This window comes from Semicossyphus pulcher, unplaced genomic scaffold (assembly GCF_022749685.1).
Source record: "Semicossyphus pulcher isolate SPU_LCO1_2020_fin unplaced genomic scaffold, fSemPul1.0.p SCAF_15, whole genome shotgun sequence".
NCBI lineage: Eukaryota > Metazoa > Chordata > Actinopteri > Labriformes > Labridae > Semicossyphus > Semicossyphus pulcher.
Genome location: NW_027211659.1, coordinates 8,927,809 through 8,941,139, shown reverse-complemented (window position 1 = coordinate 8,941,139; position 13,331 = coordinate 8,927,809). Strand labels below are relative to the sequence as shown.

The window sequence follows — 13,331 nt, the reverse complement described above, 5'->3', positions numbered from 1 at the left end:
AACTGCTGTTAAGTGCGTGCACGCTGACTATAAAAAGCCAGCATTAATGGAGCCCCGATACCACGATTCACCATGGCAACGGTACACAAAAAGAGGTCCTCCTACGTCACACCAGGGGAGCTTGAAATCCTCATGCGGACGTTCAACAAATAAGAGCATGTTTTAAGAAAAAATAAAGTAACATGGCTGCAGCTGCAAAAGAGAGAGAAGCGGCGTGGGAAGAAACTGCTGCTCGAGTAAACGCGTAAGTTTGAACTGGTCTATTTGTTGAATCACGGCTGGAAGAGAAGCTTAAATTGATATTAATTTAGGAGCAATCCAGCGGGAGAAAAACGTACATGGAAGCTTTTAAAAAGAAAATACCAGAACATCATTGTGTTCCTGTCTTGGTATTAGTCTGGTTTAGTTGTGCATTTCATTTAGAGAATTTCATGTTTTACTTTGTAGTCCTGTCAGTCCTGAGTTTGGTTCCTAGTGTTTCCTGTTTTATTTTGTAGTTCTTGCCCCTTGTATGTCATGTCTTGTTTTACTTCCCTCCTTTGTTCTGTTTCCCGCTTTTCAGATTGTGTGCCCTGCCCTCATTGTGTTCACCTGTGTTAATTAGTCTCACCTGTCCCTGATTACCCTGTGTGTATGTAGTCTCTGTGTTCCCTTCTGTGCCAGTTCATTGTCCTCTATCCTGTGGAGTCTATGTTTTTGACCTTCCTGGTGTGATTTTGTTCCTCGTGTCTTCTCTGGATATTCTTCGTGCCTCCCGATTTCCTCGTAGCTTCTCGTTCCCTTGGATTTCCTGTTCCTGGTTTTGTTTGTAAGTTTTTTTGCTCTGTCTTTTGATTTTCCTTTTTGTCTTTTGTTGGAGTTTAGATTTTGTTTGTGCATTTTGCCTTTTATTTAATTAAGTCCGTATATCTAAGTCTGCTTCTGGGTCCTCACCTTTTTGTTTAATCTGAAACCGTGACAGAAATATCATTCAGCGGAAGTGCATTAGCTTTATCCCTAACATAATACTGATTTCACATACAGTATATTCTCTCACCTAAATCCTGTTTAGTTGATTTAACTAAATTGTGTTAGTTTTAAAAATATATATATATTTCCAATAACTAACGGCTGCTTTTGTATTGGTAGGAAATGAAGAGGACCAAATAAATGATCATTTGTCTTATTTGAGTGCTCTCAGCAGTGGTGGTGGAAAATCTCCAAATGAGGACTTTGACACAGATTTGTCTTTTGGTTATTTTAAAATAATTATAAAAGACTTTTACAAAGGCATCAGAGCTGCACAGAGACGCAACGTTTCTTCTTTTAATTCGGTAACCGCCCAAACACACGCGTGAGATGGGCTGAATGAATGAGGAAGTCGAATGAGGGTTTTATAGCCTAGGGAGGAGACCGAGCGAAACTTGGAGTTTCCTGCGGAAAACCTGCTCCCGACCAGGTTAGGTTCACAGACATAGTTGCCGTAGTAACCAACTCAGAGTTGAAGTTATCTCTCTTTCTGAAACAGCAAACCCGAGGTTTCCCTCATTTCAGACAAACCCGGGGTTTTCACTAAACCCGCTTTCTGAAACGGACCACTGGTTTCACTTGACCTAACGAAGGCAAATCACGCTGAGCAGTCACATGACGCTGGTTATCGACCCAATAAATCAACCCAGGGTTTCTATGAGCATGTTCACATAAAAGGGGTGGAGTCTGCACCGTATGACCAATCACACACAGCGACAAGTCTCATTCTTTAAGCCTCAGCACGTATCAAACGGACTTAAGAAGCAAATAAAACTTTATATAAGCTTAAAAGCACAATTTATTTATCTATTTTTTATTTATTAAAATTTTTTTTTTATTAGTGCAAAGCTGGTGACATCAAACAAAGCAATACACGTCACTAACAAAAGGTGCAATACATTAGGCGGGATAAGTTAGAGTTTTGTATTTGTTCCCATTACCTCTCTCCTGTCTTCACCCCCCCTTCTCTACTGTGGTTTTTATGCTGTTGTCTGCTTTAGGCCGCCACCAGACCCGTAGGGCGTGGCTGGCCTGTTGCTGGTCAGATCTACCTTGAGACACATCTGGGACTGACAAGAGGCTGTCTGTGAGGAGAGGGGTCAGGCTGGGATCAGGTCCTCGGTAAGAAGACTTTCATATCTTATAAGTACAACAAGTGCAAGGCTTCACTGCGATCAGTCTCTATTGTAGATGTATATCAGTAAAGCACGATGAATATCTTTCATGAACAGATTTCAGATCAAAAAACAGACCGTAGAGCAGAAGTGTTTCACCGCTCTCTCTCTCCCTCTCATGATCAGCTCTCAAAGCTCCTGAATCAAGACACCTGATTGCTCAGTAGGTGGTGTTTAGTTCAGGTCGATCCTTTATCTCCGACATACCCTGCTCCGGACCGTGCTCTCCTTACACGTCAGAATTCAGATTCTGCACTAAATTGGTCGATTGCCATCAGCTGTCTCATTCAAGCTTCAGTGACTCACTGACCAGCCGTCTGGCTCGCGACACCCAATCACACACGCTCAGCTGCACAGACGAGCGTCTACAACCTGGAAACGTCTCCGCATTACTCTGCTGGTATGCTCATGCTGTCTGCTGCAGCATCTCCACCATCAGACCTCCTCTGTGTGTGCTGAACGTTCGGTATTGTTGCTGCACGGAATCTCAAGGACCAGCTGTGTAACTTTCTTGCTGTAAGTTGTAGCATTACACAGCTGAATGTCACAGTCTGGAGGAAGGTCTTAAAACTTTTTTCAAAAGCTCACTGAAGAATCGACTCTCACCTATCTATTCAACACCTGCTGTCAGCTCTTATTGTCGCCCTTGTACACTGAGATTAGCTTGTAGAATGAATCAAATTAATTACAGCAAACTTGAGAGCTAGGTTGAAGCTTGGACTGTTAAAAAGAAGAAAACTACCTTGAAAGACGCCCACTTGACATCTTACTCAGACGACTAATGTGCTATAAGATTCTTTTATATGATCTTTAGAGACATTTTCCGCCTATAGTATTGCTTACATTGAACTCAAAGGAAGGAGAAACTCTGTCAGTGTCGATATGAAATTTTGCTTTGATAAAGATCTAAATATCTTCTCAGGACTGAGCAGGCCCACACGTATAAAACACAGGGGGAGCAGCTTTAGCAGCCAAAGCTCCCAGACAGACAGAAATCCCCTTAATGCTCCCGATATTTCTACAGGAATGTTCAATATGCTCTACCTCTGTATATATTGCATGCATCGTCGTATTGAAGTGTTTGTGCATGAGTCCCTTTAATTGTCTGCACCTGGTTGGATTACAGGGACTCGCTTGTTCATTTCTTCTTCAAGCCGCCACTTTCCGCCTCGTTTGTTTTTCGCCTCCACCTCGACTGCTTAGTTTGATCGGACAGCTGCGGCTCGCCGTGATCGGAAAACCTTTTCCTGACGCGCACCCAGTTCTCTTTTATTATCTGTCAGCCTTTCCCTGATTAAAATGGAGGGGAAATGTGCAATTTAGGTCAAATAAATAAGAATATAATTATTTAATAATTTGTGTTGCGTAACCTTAAATAGGCGTCTACCGCCCCCCAGGGCTTTAATTTTATTGCGGATTCCCAACCGTTAAATCCAACTGGATCTCCTAGGCCTCAATTCACACACACACACACACACACACACACAAATGCGAATACATCCATTAATCTCTATTTACAGATTCTACATGGAAATGTAGACGTGGATTTTAGGGATGGCAAGTGTTCTGGTCTCTGTTTGTAGTCCGAGTAATATTGACCAATCACGTATCAGCAGGCTGCAGCGTATGCAGGAGAAACAGTCCGTGAGGAGAGCAACAGCAGGCGGAACGTAATCTCATCAGCAGTCATCTGATGATTAAGCTTCTCATTAATCTCCATAAACAGACATCTGTATGCTAACCGCTAACAATCCATTCTACGTCAAAAATTCAACTTGAGATAAATTTGTCAACACAAAAGCCGTTCAGCGTTTAGATTTCCCGACTTCCTCGAATACATCAGAAATTATCGTTCCGACCTCCGTTCAACAAACGAGCATTTAAAAAGCTTCAATTTTACTGTTTACTAATCTGCATCATAATGGTGACATTTCGGCAAAAGCGAGACCTGTTAATCACGAATAAATAAGTAAATCACAAGAAAAACGGTTTATTTTCCTGTAAACAATGCAGCACGCGGAAAAGGAAGTCTTGACTGGAAGTCGTTTATCGTTGACCGCTGGCTAAACCGGACATGCCGGACCGCTTTCCGGAACATGTCGTCGGATCCGAGATTGTACATCATGTACAGTATTGACCACACCTGCATGCACTTACACACAATTGAGAACAGACATCCGAGAGGAACACATAGTCCAAAGGCCAACATGCACATACACACACACAAACTATACTGGCACTAAACAGATGCATCCTCATGCATGTATGGCCACTTACATGCAGCTTCCTGCTTTATTCAGTGGTTAACACAGCTGATTATATAGAAAGCAGACTGAATACACTCTGTCAGCCAACGCGACGTGTACTTATTAGATGTACTCACTCGAACAGGTGCTTAAAAGAGTTGGACAACAAAGTACTCCATCCAATTCAGCTGAAGTGGCCCACACACAGGTTATTATGGTGAGAGGCGCTATGTGAGAGCTGCTTACTGACAGAAGAAGATCATTACAAACTGAGAATACAGTTTATTTAGGAAAGAGCCGTCTAACTGTGAGAGGAAACCCCCAAAGGAACATCGGTGCGGCAGCAGAGAGAGTTTCCTCCTTGCTCTTTGTTTGTGTACGGTGCAAGGGTCCTCCTCTAATCTGTTTTTGCGCAGCACTTCAAAAACTGAAGCCCAAAGCCTGCGATGCAAAGCGATGTGTTCGTGGCTTTCGGGCTTTGTCACAGCAGCTAAGCTTTGTGAGGCGTAATGCCCTGCTCTGCTAACCCCGCTCTGCTCTCACGAATAAATCACAGAGAGTGCAAATAAATCTCTGCAAAAACTTTTAAATGTGCATGACAGTGATTGGTGTAAAGACGTCTAAAAGTCCAACACAACCTCTTTCTCTGGAGGTGGGTCCACGTTTGTTGCACTCAGGGTGGTTACAGATTAATTTTTTTTGGAAGATAAAGCAACTTTAAAAGATTTTTTTAAGTGCTTTAGAAGCAGAGTGGGGATTTCTGGCACAACTTCAAAGCTGCATGGAGAAGGTCTGAAGAGGCCTAAACTCCAGCAACGCTAATGGAACAAAGAGCAACTTTATTGCCCGCCGACCGACACGTCTCAGCATGCGGCCTTCATCGGGGTCATCCAAGAGGGCAACAAACGCTCTGGAATGACTACAAAGTTGTTCTGTATTTTTTAGTTGCCCTCTTCAAAGGTATTTAGTGCCCCAGTTTATCTGCCCGAGGCTGATAAGAGCAAAAAAAACCCCTCAGGAACATTTTAAAGGGCAGGAGCAGGGTTCATGTGCCTTGTGTTTATCCGGCTTGTTAGCACTTTTGCATTGTAAATGAGGTTTAAAATGGACGCCACTTTGGAGCCAAACGTAAAAGCCACTTCCCTTTTATCCTGTCCTAAATTTAAAGTGATGAATTGTTTAACTTTGACAGATTTATCACAATCCCACGTTAAGGTGAATTCGTTTCCTCGCCATGTAATTAAAGTTTGACAAATGGTCAGACAAACATTTGTGCGTTTCTGTGAACGTGACTGTGATTGCTGTCTTCTCGCTGCGCTGCATCCTGGTCCGTCAGCTGATTCGAGGAGGGTGCCTATAACTTTTCTCTGATAGATATCTGTGATCTATGGACTGTCAGCCAAACCTGACAGTTACCGTTGATGTATGTACACAGACAATGATTAATCAAACTTCAGATGTGCTGTAAATTTCATTCACGTCACAGCTTCACGTCGTGTCATCTGTCACCATCCTGTTCGGTTTCGTCAGGTGTCTGAGATTGGTACGGAGAAACCCGGGTTTTCAATATGATTGACAGGGAGCGGTTCACCTTTTCAGTGTGGCGGCGCATGTGTCAGAGCTGTCCAAACGGAACATTTGGAAGCTGAAGAGGCCCGAGGACTTTTTCAGATGCATGTAAGCTTTTAAATTAGAGCTAGAGAATTTAGCAGGTGTATGGAAGCCCTGAGGGGCAAGCGGGGGAAAAAACTGAACAAGTTCCTTAATTTCATCTCATAAACAGGTTATAGGGGGAAAGTTTTGCCAAGTGGAAAAAGTTTTTCCTGGAACATTTCCTATGTGACCTGATTTCATATGTGAAAACAACTTTTCTTTTTTTTTGTCCGTGAAAACACGAAAAAAAATGTTTGTCATGCTGAACTGAAAGAATCGCTGTGTCTTAGTTTAGGGGCTACATCCTTCGAAGAACGCAGGCTACAGAGGATGAGTCATTCGTAGCCCGCGAAGGCCGCCATGGCCGAACCGGAATGAGATGGTCTGGTCGACAGAGGATTTCCTGTTTGTGTCACCAGCTGTACCCTTGCGTCACAAAGAGCTGCTCCTGTCACCTAGCAACAGGCAGCTAGCTGGCTCACGTAACGTTTGTTTCAAGGCCCTTTTTTTTTGTATCCCTAGCTATTGGATTGAGTTGAAACCAAAAACTTTTACATTTCAAAGCGTATTTCTTGGCCGCCATCTCGATTGAATTGACGCTTAATGTATCTCGGGATACACTGGGCCGCACCAGATGGATCCTTTGGGGTCGGGGAAAAGGAGGGCGCATTTGTAAGCTGCATCTGAAGGAGCCTTTTAAATGGGACAGCCTTTGATGTGCCGCTGTGCCTCCAAATAAGTCCTTCAAAAGATGCAGCCCCTGAATTGGGACACGGCTCATGAATGCTTTTAGTCCTATTTATAACACGTGGTCGAGGTGCTCTTCAGGTTCTTTGGGCCAAAATGAGGAGTACACCGCGTTTCACCCACCAAAACTTTTTACCTTGTTTCCACTGACAAAAAAAGTAACTTGAAACCTAAAAAACTTAGGTGTCTTAAGGTGTTAGACGAAGCAGTTAACTGCACGCTGCCTTTGTTTACATTTTCCAGGGCAAAAAGTTAAAGTTAAAGAAAGAGGGATGAGATTTTTTGTTGAAAACCACCACATAAGCACGTACAGGACAAAATCAGCAAAGAGAAAAGAGGTACAGCTTTGTCGGGGGGGCGCCAAAATCCCCACAAACCAAAACTTCCTCACAGGAGCTTTAAGTCATAAATACATGAGAGAAAACAATTAAGTTCCAACTATGAAAATAGATCCCCATGATTTTCCCCACTTCCTCGTCGGGCTTCTGCACAGCTGTTTTCAGTTATGAAGTAATACCGAATGTACGGAACAAACACCCCTGGGTACTTCAATTTTGGGATATGTAACCTTCTTTCATGCCACCCCAGGAGACAGTGGCTGTTCTCCCTGGCAAAATAAAGCAGCTATATGTGACGTCCCTGCAGAGGAGGACAGGGCGCCTCTGGTTTTTTTCCTGATATTTCCTAGCCCCTTAGGAGACTGGAAACATTACTAAAAATGGCTCTACGTTGGCCTATTCTTAAAACTACCAGGGCTGTATGGGCGTTAGAAGCCCCATGCATCAGTGTCCCGGCTCGGGCATGGCTGGGCCTGCAATGTCTGATAAAGGTCATGACTGATCGCTTGTTTTCTGTAAGGTCACCCAGCACTGCAATTTAATGTTGACCCACTGGTTGTGTGCGTTCACTTTCTACACCCACAGAGACCTACCTAAGGCTGCAGCGTGCGTCACAACACTTAAACACACATCTTGCACGCTTTATGCCTCTCTACCTGTTTGACCGCCCACAGCAGCCTGCTGTAACAGTAGATCATCACCAGCACAGGTATCCCCAGGCAGAAAATGAAGAGGCAGATGATGTAGGCATGCGACTGGGCTGTCCGAACCGTCCAGGACACGGAGCAGCTGGTTCCTGCCCCCTCGATGCCGTAGCTGCTCCAGCCCAGCAAAGGGGGCACCGTCCAGAACAGGGAGTACAGCCAGGAGCCCCCGACAGCCAGCAGGGGCTTACGGTAGTTTGGCCCACGCTTGTTGTAAACAGTCAGAGTGCTGTAGCGGTCGTAGGAGAGGATCACCAGAGAGATCAGGGAAACAATACCTGAGAGAGACACAAGGAGAGGCAGCTAAGTCATCTGGATCAACACCACAATATTAAATACAAACCTATAAAACACTTACATAAGACTCCCTACATTAACACAAACAGTTCTGTTAGACTCAGCAGTGCTTTGGGCTTAATGCCAGTGTGCTTTAGTTAAGCAGATATACAGTTGTCCGTGATCACTATTGAGCACCGTGAGCGACATTTGCTAATTAGCAGTAAACACAGATTACAACTGAAGCCGATGGTGATGTCATTAGTTGAGCAGATATTTGGTTAAAGGATCATCAAAGTTAAACCATTCATCCAGAGAGTATCATGACAGTCTGTACCGACATTCCTGACAATCCACACTCGCAAAGATGTCAAAATATTTTACGAAAAATCACACATTTCAAACTTGTGTTAGCACCAGGGGATTTTCAAAATAAAAGTAGGATTCATCCTTTTGGAGCCATGAATTTCTTGTAGCTACTGAGGGTTTTTTATTGGCTGATTCAAAGGCTTACGGAAAAGTCTGGAGAACAACAAAGTAACAAGGATTCTTTCTCTGTTAAACATGAGGTTGTGAAAAAAAAAAATCATTGCCATCCATCAAAAATTTGTAGAAGCATTTCAGTCTGAACCAAAGTAATCGACAATCCTTGGAGCCAGGAGGCTAAAACAGGTCAATACAAGCAATATTCTAAAACAGGTCTTGTGGCTTAGCATTAAAGGCAAACAGCTGATTGAACCTGGAATAAAACACTGCTTAAAAACGTAGCTGTGTATTTGTAAAAAGCATACCAAAGTGTCTCCAAGATTCTTTAAGGCTCAACATGGAGCTCTCATTATGTCCGTTCACGCCTGGCATTAATATGCGTCTCCACGCGTGTCTCAGTCTGCGTGTCATGCGTCTGAGTTCATTTTAAGACTCGACAGTGAGGAGGCATTTTATAGAGGAGACTGGATTAAATAACACGGATCCAACTGAGTCCAGTGGGCTGTGGAGTTCATACACTTCGCTGATCTCATGATCAAATAAAATTTTCTATCCACATGGACCCCCTCTCTCTCTTTCTCTCTCTCTCTTTTACCAATTGATGGCTCTATTATAAAAGTGATGTACATGTTTGTTTACATATAAAGCGGGGAAGACACATTCCAATGTCAGGTGTAAACTGAGAGCTGTCCGCTTGTGTTCAGATCATCTTAGACACATATTAATACCAGGTGTAAACAGGGCCTCTGAGACTGTTTTATAATGTACTTTTACTGGCCATATGTGAACTGACATACATCACACTTATCATTGGTGTAAACAGGGCCTACAAGAATGTTTTCACGATCACTTTTACTGGCCATATGGTAACTGATGTACAGGACACGTATAACTGACAGGTGTAAACAGGGCCTTGAAGCAGTCCACGCACAAGATGCCTGCTCATACCAGGTGTAAACAGGGCCTCTGACACTGTTTTATAATGTACTTTAACTGGCCACATGTGATCTGATGTATAGGACACAAATAAATGGCAGGTGTAAACAGGGCCTTGAAGCAGTCCACGCACAAGATGCCTGCTCATACCAGGTGTAAACAGGGCCTCTGACACTGTTTTATAATGTACTTTAACTGGCCACATGTGATCTGATGTATAGGACACAAATAAATGGCAGGTGTAAACAGGGCCTTGAAGCAGTCCACGCACAAGGTGCCTGCTCATACCAGGTGTAAACAGGGCCTCTGACACTGTTTTATAATGTACTTTAACTGGCCACATGTGATCTGATGTATAGGACACAAATAAATGGCAGGTGTAAACAGGGCCTTGAAGCAGTCCACGCACAAGATGCCTGCTCATACCAGGTGTAAACAGGGCCTCTGACACTGTTTTATAATGTACTTTAACTGGCCACATGTGATCTGATGTATAGGACACATATAACTGACAGGTGTAAACAGGGCCTCTGACACTGTTTTATAATGTACTTTAACTGGCCACATGTGATCTGATGTATAGGACACAAATAAATGGCAGGTGTAAACAGGGCCCTGGAGCCGTCCACTTGTGAACATAACACCCAAGATGCTTGCTAATGCCAGGTGTAAACAAAGCCATACTTTTTTCTTACAAGTTATTCAGCTTTGTTTGAGGTTTATTTTGCATCCCATTCAAACTCACCCAGACTATTAGAGGAATAGGATAGTGAATTTACATCAAAGAGTCTACAGGTACATCAAAGTAAAACCAGCAGCCAGTCAGGATTTAGATAATGTGTTTATCACACTGGGTGATAAGGACAGACCCCTCCACACACTACCATTACTCATTTGAATCTCTCAGTGTGACTTCTTTACTGCCCCTCCACTTAATAATTGATCACTGAGTAATTATTCAAATTTGGCATCATTGCCGAATACATGATCCCGCCAGCTGTATCATTCCTCCAAAAGTGTCCTTGACGAGTAGTTTGGTTCTTTTTGTTGTGGATTAAAATACACTGTTTGTGCTGACAGACTTATTTTCATACACACACTGTGCACTCTGGAAAACATCCCTTATGCGTCATCTTGTTCTAACAGCCCATCTTAGCTCACTTTGAAGCCTTGGAAGCAGAGTGGCAAGACCCGCAAACAAAACAGATAATATTCCAGTGACAGCGCCATCAGAGCCCTGTTTTCTGATGCTGTAAATCATCCTGAATGACAACAAAGTGTTCCCCGCACTCAGTGACAGTAATAAAACCACTCAAGTCTGTGACTGCGTGTACATGAACGTAAGAGGATTTGCGGAGTTATGATTCAGACTTTAAATGAGGAAAAGCCTTACTGTGAAACTCTTTCTGACTTTCAGCACCAATTCTCATTCTGAAGAAGCTCCCATGAGGCTGAGCGCAGGAAGCGAGGGGGAACCTGTGCGGCTGTAAGCTGATGCTGTATGCAAGTCTTGTTTCTGCCCGACACATATTCTGTGCTTTCTCTGCATACTGAAATAAGAGCCTCCTTCCTCGTGTAGTTCGTTCACAGGCAAAAGGATTAAAAATCAGTGAAGCCTCAACCTTTGTTATCCCATTTCTAACAATAAATACAAATATGTTAGCACAGTGGTGTTCTCAGGCTGCCCGTGGGGCAAAAAATGCACCAGCGCACAGAAACTTGTCAAATATGTGGGGCAGCCAATATGGCCGCCGGGAGAACACCCCAGAGGGGCCCTTCATCGCGCTTTCTGCATGTTAAGTCAGCCTAGAGGGCACTCGGTCTTTTTCCACTTCATCACGATTTCTCCACTTTAGACATCTTTGTACCCTCACCATTGTGTGTGGAAGATACAATATGTTCTCCTGTGTATGATTTGCATCATTCAAACCTCTCCCGGTCTCTTAAACTCTGCATTAGAGAGGACAAAAGTAGCATTAGATTAAATACAGATTAAATTGATTACTGAAAGCAGCAACAGAATATTTTTCTGAAGGATTAAAATCTGATCTTTTCAAATCCAACCATGTGACGTATATGCGGCTCTGTCGGCCTTCAACCTTACAATTTAATCCTATTTCAGCATCATTCTGAACTGCCATTACTATGGTGGCAAACGCTGCATATCCAGTCAGCGCAGCGCCCCCTACAGGGCTGGAGCACTTCTGTTGATTCCTATATTTGCAGCGTTTGTTTGTTTTTTCGGCGTGTTTGCATTGATGTCTTTGTCTTGGATTGCTGTGTGTGTTTTTGACATTATTGCTGAATATGCAGTTGGTTTCTCCTCAAGGAAATCTTGAAATGTAGCGCGCTTGCAGTTGTTGGCCACTGTACATTATAAATCTGCAAAACAAGGGAAGAATACGGCCAAAAAAACCCTTTCAATTGGACGTATTGAGTCAAAATACCCTCTATTTCCATTTTACATCTAAGAAATGTGGAGGCATAAAATCCTGCATCCCTCAGAGGAGAAAGACACTCAGATAAACAACCCAAACAATAAAAAATACAACCATTTCACTACCACGGAGATCTTAAAATATCTTGTGCAGATTAAATTAACGGTCAAACATCTGGAGCTAAATTCTTAAAGACAATGCTCCATGTCCAGAAGCGCAAGTTTATTTCTGGGCAGGTTGCCAGACTCTCACAGAGCAACAGCCATCGGAATAATCACACTTATGTTTCACATTTTTCCATAAAATGTTCCGGAATGAATTACGTAACATGTTGTAGAGGCGGCGTACTGGCTGACTCATCCTCTTTTACAGAGGCTTCACCGCACAGTGTAACCGTCACCACACAGCATAAAACCCACCAGGAGTGTAATGATTCAAAAGGATGATCTCTCTTTGTATGCTGTGACATCAGACCTGCAGAGAGAGAGAGTTACCCACTGTGATGAACTTTTACACGATGAATCATATGCGACATCCCTCCTCGCCTCTGCCCTTTTGCAAACTGCGCTCATACAAAAAACAACTGTTCGAGAAGCTGACCAGGATACTCTACAGTACACTCACAGTTAGTATCAAAAGAGGTGACATTTAAATAGCATCATAGCACAGCAGCAGTGCAGCTTAGGTTAGAGGGATGTGGGAGCTAAGCGGTTGAGTTTGATGCTCTGAACACTTAAAACCTTCTGGCTTGATATGATAAAAGTACATACATGACATCAAAGTGTAGACTCTTCTTTGGCAACCACAATTGGAGTAAAAATAAATGCTCATAACTGTTAGAAAACCCAGTAAAATTTTTTGAGACTGGGGCGTGGCCATTTAGATTTTGATTGACATCGCCCCAGCAACATGCACAACAATAGCACAAATGACAATTAGCATAGAGCACCCGTAAACGGTATGTTTGAGCCGCCGGCTGGTAAGTTACAAAATGCCTCGCTAACGATATCACAGTTAGCAGTTAGCATACAAATGTAACATTAGCTTACATGCCCTATTTGTTCTCAAAGCTATGCATTCAAGGCGACGCTCAACACCCCAATGGGCCGCACTAAACTCCCACAAACGCAAACAGACAATGGTGGTCCACACTCAACCACACGCACTAACTACGCTAATGCTAGGTGTAAATAGCTGAACAGCCATCAATGGCTACTCCTATGATTGGTTTGGGGAATTTGTAAGGTCGTTTTCATTATAAATATTCAACTTAACCAAGACCAATTTAAACCCAACAACAGGAAAGTTCACAGAAAAGTTAATG

At 43.1% G+C, this 13,331-nt stretch overlaps 1 protein-coding gene across 1 annotated transcript in view; it reads right to left on the bottom strand.

The window, feature by feature from the left end:
- The window catches only part of tmtops2b (teleost multiple tissue opsin 2b), a 35,894-nt gene that overhangs the window by 11,669 nt on the left and 10,894 nt on the right, over window positions 1-13,331 (bottom strand). The window contains exon 2 of the mRNA XM_069662913.1: window positions 7,824-8,149. Within this exon, the coding sequence (XP_069519014.1) occupies window positions 7,824-8,149 (326 nt within the window). The remainder of the gene's footprint in view (window positions 1-7,823; window positions 8,150-13,331) is intronic.